The 4551-nt window shown below is 43.5% G+C and overlaps 1 protein-coding gene across 2 annotated transcripts; it reads right to left on the bottom strand.

Moving 5' to 3' along the window:
• Positions 1 to 235: 235 nt before the first annotated feature.
• On the bottom strand, positions 236 to 3982 carry LOC119299777. Of its 2 annotated transcripts, XM_037576920.1 has the most exons (4): positions 3308 to 3977; positions 2582 to 2617; positions 2410 to 2480; positions 236 to 594 (listed from the first exon to the last, which is right to left on the bottom strand). In XM_037576920.1, the coding sequence occupies exons 1-4, from the start codon at positions 3443 to 3445 to the stop codon at positions 489 to 491; spliced, it is 351 nt and encodes a 116-aa protein (XP_037432817.1). In that variant the 5' UTR covers positions 3446 to 3977; the 3' UTR covers positions 236 to 488. The 2 variants fall into 2 exon arrangements, 1 of the variants encoding a protein (XP_037432817.1); XR_005146262.1 differs by having other exon boundaries at positions 236 to 2333; positions 2582 to 3982.
• Between the last annotated feature and the right edge of the window lie 569 nt (positions 3983 to 4551).

The raw sequence follows: 4551 nt of genomic DNA on the forward strand, positions 1-4551 counted from the left end.
CCGGCAGTTTGCTTTCTCCCGGCAGACTGGTTGTGCCAAAGGAAATACAGTTACCGACAATGTTACTGCCAGTACAAGCATGTTGACCTGGCAGATAGAATGCCAGGTCATTGTGATTAACTAGCAAAAACTGTTTTATGTATGCAGCATATACCTAATTAAGAATCCATTTTGGCAATCAGGTAGATCTCACAACTTAGACATACACTTCAATCGAAGTTACACATAGGCCTCATTAAAAACCTTAAACTTCCTTCAATATAAACATAACATGCCAGATACATATGTTTCTGGATACATACATATAGGAAACAACCATACATAAGGACTTGTGCTGGCACAAAAAAGTACGTATGTTTCTAGATGTGCCACACAACCAAAATGAGCATCCAATGGCTTGTGTACCAAAACAACCACCAAAATAAGCAGAACTTGCCAATGTCTCCAGGTTCAACAAACTAGGTGCACTACATTATCACTACACCAACTTAATTGTATGTCCTCCAAACCTTCAGCCGCTGTAGAACTTCCAAACCGTCAACCGCTTGTATGTAGATCTTGCAAACCTCCATCAACTTGTGTGTCTTTGAAAACCTGCAACAGACCGGAAACTCAAAATGGAGCTCTCATAGAACGATAAACCTGCTGTATCATAAACATGCAACTAGTGATGGAAGCACAAGACAGCACAATAAAAATGCAATCTTTATATCACATAAGGACAAGTGTTCTAATGCAAATAGCAGAAGTCAATAGACATTTCTTCAGGACATCAACTAAACATAGTCCAGGCACTTTGCAAGGAGGCTCCAGGCCAAGCATTTTTCAGCAAGGACTTCTATCCAGACATCAATAGTCCTGCTCAGTTTTTAAAAGGCTCTGTTTGGGTGCATAGTAGTATATGTAAAATTGTAGTATTCGAAAACTACAGTTTCTAAACCTCTAGCTACAAAATACCAGAGTTTGTGAAAACCATAATATTATACAGTATTTGCAAAATCACGAGACGTATCACAGATGCAATATTTACAGCAGTATTTTAAACTAAATCACATGAGCTTGAACAGCCAGCCACTGATACAACAAAATATGTGTACATGTGCCCTTCACCTTTCCACCATATATCTACCTGACGTGTTGTGCAAATTTCAGAAACAATTAAGCTAGACAAACTTACCAATTGTTGATTATTTATAATCAAAGAAACAGACTAGTCCTGCTTCTGGACAGTTTTTCATTATTATAGCAATCAATGAAAGTCAATCAAGGCCTTTAACAATTCAGGCAGTGTGTAGCAACATAAAAACAAGGCTATTCAGGCAGTGTATAACAACAATCCAGTCAGTGTATAACTGTCGCCGCTGGAGATTCCCCGTAGAGGGGCGTCCTCTTTGGTAACGTAAAAAGCCTTGAGCATGGCTATTCAGTGCCGTTCTCATTTCTTACGCCTGCAAACAGTAACAACTACTCCCTCCGTCCCATAATGTAAGACATCTTTTTAACACTAGTGTAGTATCAAAAAACATCTTACATTATGGGACAAAGGGAGTAGAAACTAGCTAGCTAGAAAAAAATGTGGGTTCTATGCATGTGCATGGCCGTCTGATGATGATCCATAATCCATAATCAACAAAATTGCTGTAAGTAACTAATAAGGATGGTCCTTGAAGGATGCCAACTAAAGAAAATGTTAGACCAAAACTACTGGCGAGTAACTAGCTCTCTGTCTTGTACAATCTAGCAGAGGACTAAATAGCAGCCAGCTGCACACTTGCTGCGGCAACACACAAGAACAGAGGAACTCACACAGTAGCAGTTGTGTGCTACTCCCTCCGTCCGAAAATACTTGTCATCAAAATGGATAAAAAGAGATGTATCTAGAACTAAAATATGTCTAGATACATCCCCTTTTATCCATTTTGATGACAAGTATTTCCGGACGGAGGAAGTACTAACTATTTATGCTTAAGCATTCTAGCAAAACACATACACGTATATTTAGTAGTACTACACTTGAGGCTTGGCTGGATAGAAATGAAATGGCCCTGATTTACAATGGAGGAGCACGGCTCCTTTAATAGGGGATTACAAACTGCCTATTGCAGTTGTACGCGAATGTGAGATAGCTACCTAGAAGCTTGCTGCTGCCAGCTCAATGCACTAAAGCTTGAAAAGTCTAGTTCAGCTCAACCTTTTCAACTAGGGAAAGCGAACTATTGCTTAGCTGCTTCTCCTCCTCAGCCTTTTCACAAGATAAAGTCTAATTCTATTTAGCTACTTCTCCTCCTCAGCCTTTTTGATTGGAGAAAGCCTAGCAAACGACTCCCAGTAGACTGGGTTGATCAACAGAAAACACTATCAGAATCAAATCAGGTGTTGCCGCTTTTCAACTATCCCTGTGTCACATACCTGCTTTGATTGCCCTCATCATCCCACATGCAAGGTCCCATAGTAGAAGCGGAAAAATCTTTTTGGAGCCGCTGTTATCAGTGACAGTGTTATGTATGGACCAGATGCATATATCCTTGACAACTTCAGTATCAGAAGATTTGGCAAAGAACGAGATTTAAATGTACTATACCTTTCTTAGAACATGTTCTCCACCTACACTAGGTGCCTTCCCAGAAGCAAGCATTATTTGGTTAGATGCATCTATGCCCATGACTCAAGCACCACCAAAAGATGGTTCATTTTGCATAGCACAGTAAAGAAATTACAAGAATGACACAATTAAACTTGGAAAGAAAGGAATCCAACTGCAAAATTGCTGGAAGAAATATGTTGGCAATGCACAGCAGTTTCAAACAAACAGATAGATAATCCACGAGAATTAGCAGTCCAAATTATGAAGGTCTTTTGACACTAGCTATGCATCAAGTGCCACTTTGCATTCACAAAAGGCATGAAAACCAGACTGCTAACATACGCATGGGGTCAGATCATGCTCCTATGTTAAGATCAAACATTTTCATGAGCAAATAAGACAGGTACTTATTATGCGTCTTAATATTCTGTTCAACCTCCTAAACCATAACATGCAAACAAAACAAGGTTTTTACGTGTTATTATTTGAAACAAAATAATCATAGTTGACAAACATTTTTCAATTTACACATCTAACAAAAGTTGGGCCAGAATCATGAATTCCTTGCCCAACCCAATTTCTACTTTGATGTTGCTATTACTAAAGTGACCATATGTTTCAGGTCAGACAAGATACCAGGCAGCAATTATTAGTAAAACATGCAGTACATAGTGTAGGCTGAATGTTTACAGCTGAAAATAGCACTTTGTCACAAGTATTTACCAGTAAAACAATGCGGCAACTATTCCTAGAGCTATAGTCTTCACTGGCTGAGGCTGACTGTCCCAGATACGTTCTTCCATCAGAGTGCTCTGCTATTTTCCTCAAAGCAGAGGAAGAAGATTTGGCAGATGTGCTCATGTGTGTTACAGATCATTGGAAAAATTGAAAGAACAGTAAAGAATACAAGAGAACGGGAAGCACCAGGACCATACCTCACGCTCGAAGTACAAAAGGGGGAGGTCGGAGGAGCACGGACGAAGGACGATAGGCTGGAGAGCATGACGTCGAGGTGAGCACGCACGGGAGGGGGGCGACTAGGATGGTCGGTGGCGCAAACCCTAGGAGAGACAGTGCTGCCCGGGGAGAAAGCATGGAAGGAGAGGCGACATCTGGGCGGCGCTGGGGATGGGCGGCGCTGGGGATGGGTGGAGCGCGGACGAGATCTGTGTAGGAGGGTACTTGACGGCGACGGAGGAGGGTGCTCGGCGGCGGCGGTGGTCCGAGAGGACAGCTGCTGCGATGGGTGGTCAGGGGCGGCTGGGGTCGGGCAGTGGTGGGTGCTCGGCGTCGTCTCGTGTTGGCGGCGGCTAGGGTTGGAGCAGATGGTGATTTGGGCTAGATCTGGGGCGGCCGCTAAGTCTCTGGAGCGAAGTATTTTGGCTCTCGTGCGCTCTCCGCGCTGGCGCGCCTTTGGGCCCAATTATTTCGTTCTCGCGCCATTAACGCCTCCCGGCAGATAATAGGCCAAGGTTTAGTTCTGCCGGCAGATGGAGTGACCTAAATGGTGGATATCAACGCCGGCAGTTTATATGCCATTATTGCTCAACTTCTACCGGCAGTTATTCTGTCTGCAGGTACTTGTGCAGGCAGTTAAGAGATCCCCGGCAGTTGGTTTGCCCTTATATAGATATTTCTCCCGGCAGTTAATTGCCCCCAATCAAGTGTTGTGGTGTTGTGATCATCACCGCTGGCCATGTGAATATGGAGAAGAAAATCTTTGATTCATACTGTGGGATCTGTAGTACCATCATCTGATTCAATGTTCACGGGTTTAAACCCTTTAGAGAACTAGTGCTCCATCACCTCATCAGTGAAGCATAAGGGGTGTGCGGTGCCTCTATATCGGGCGATGTCACGATGCAGTTCGGATGAAGTCCGAATGCAGTTTTCGGCCCGGGAGGGGTTGTGCCTGTCGCGCTAGGCCTGATGGCCGCCCTCTCACGCTGGAGCACGCCCCCTTGACC

This window comes from Triticum dicoccoides, chromosome 5A, assembly GCF_002162155.2.
Source record: "Triticum dicoccoides isolate Atlit2015 ecotype Zavitan chromosome 5A, WEW_v2.0, whole genome shotgun sequence".
Classification (NCBI taxonomy): domain Eukaryota; kingdom Viridiplantae; phylum Streptophyta; class Magnoliopsida; order Poales; family Poaceae; genus Triticum; species Triticum dicoccoides.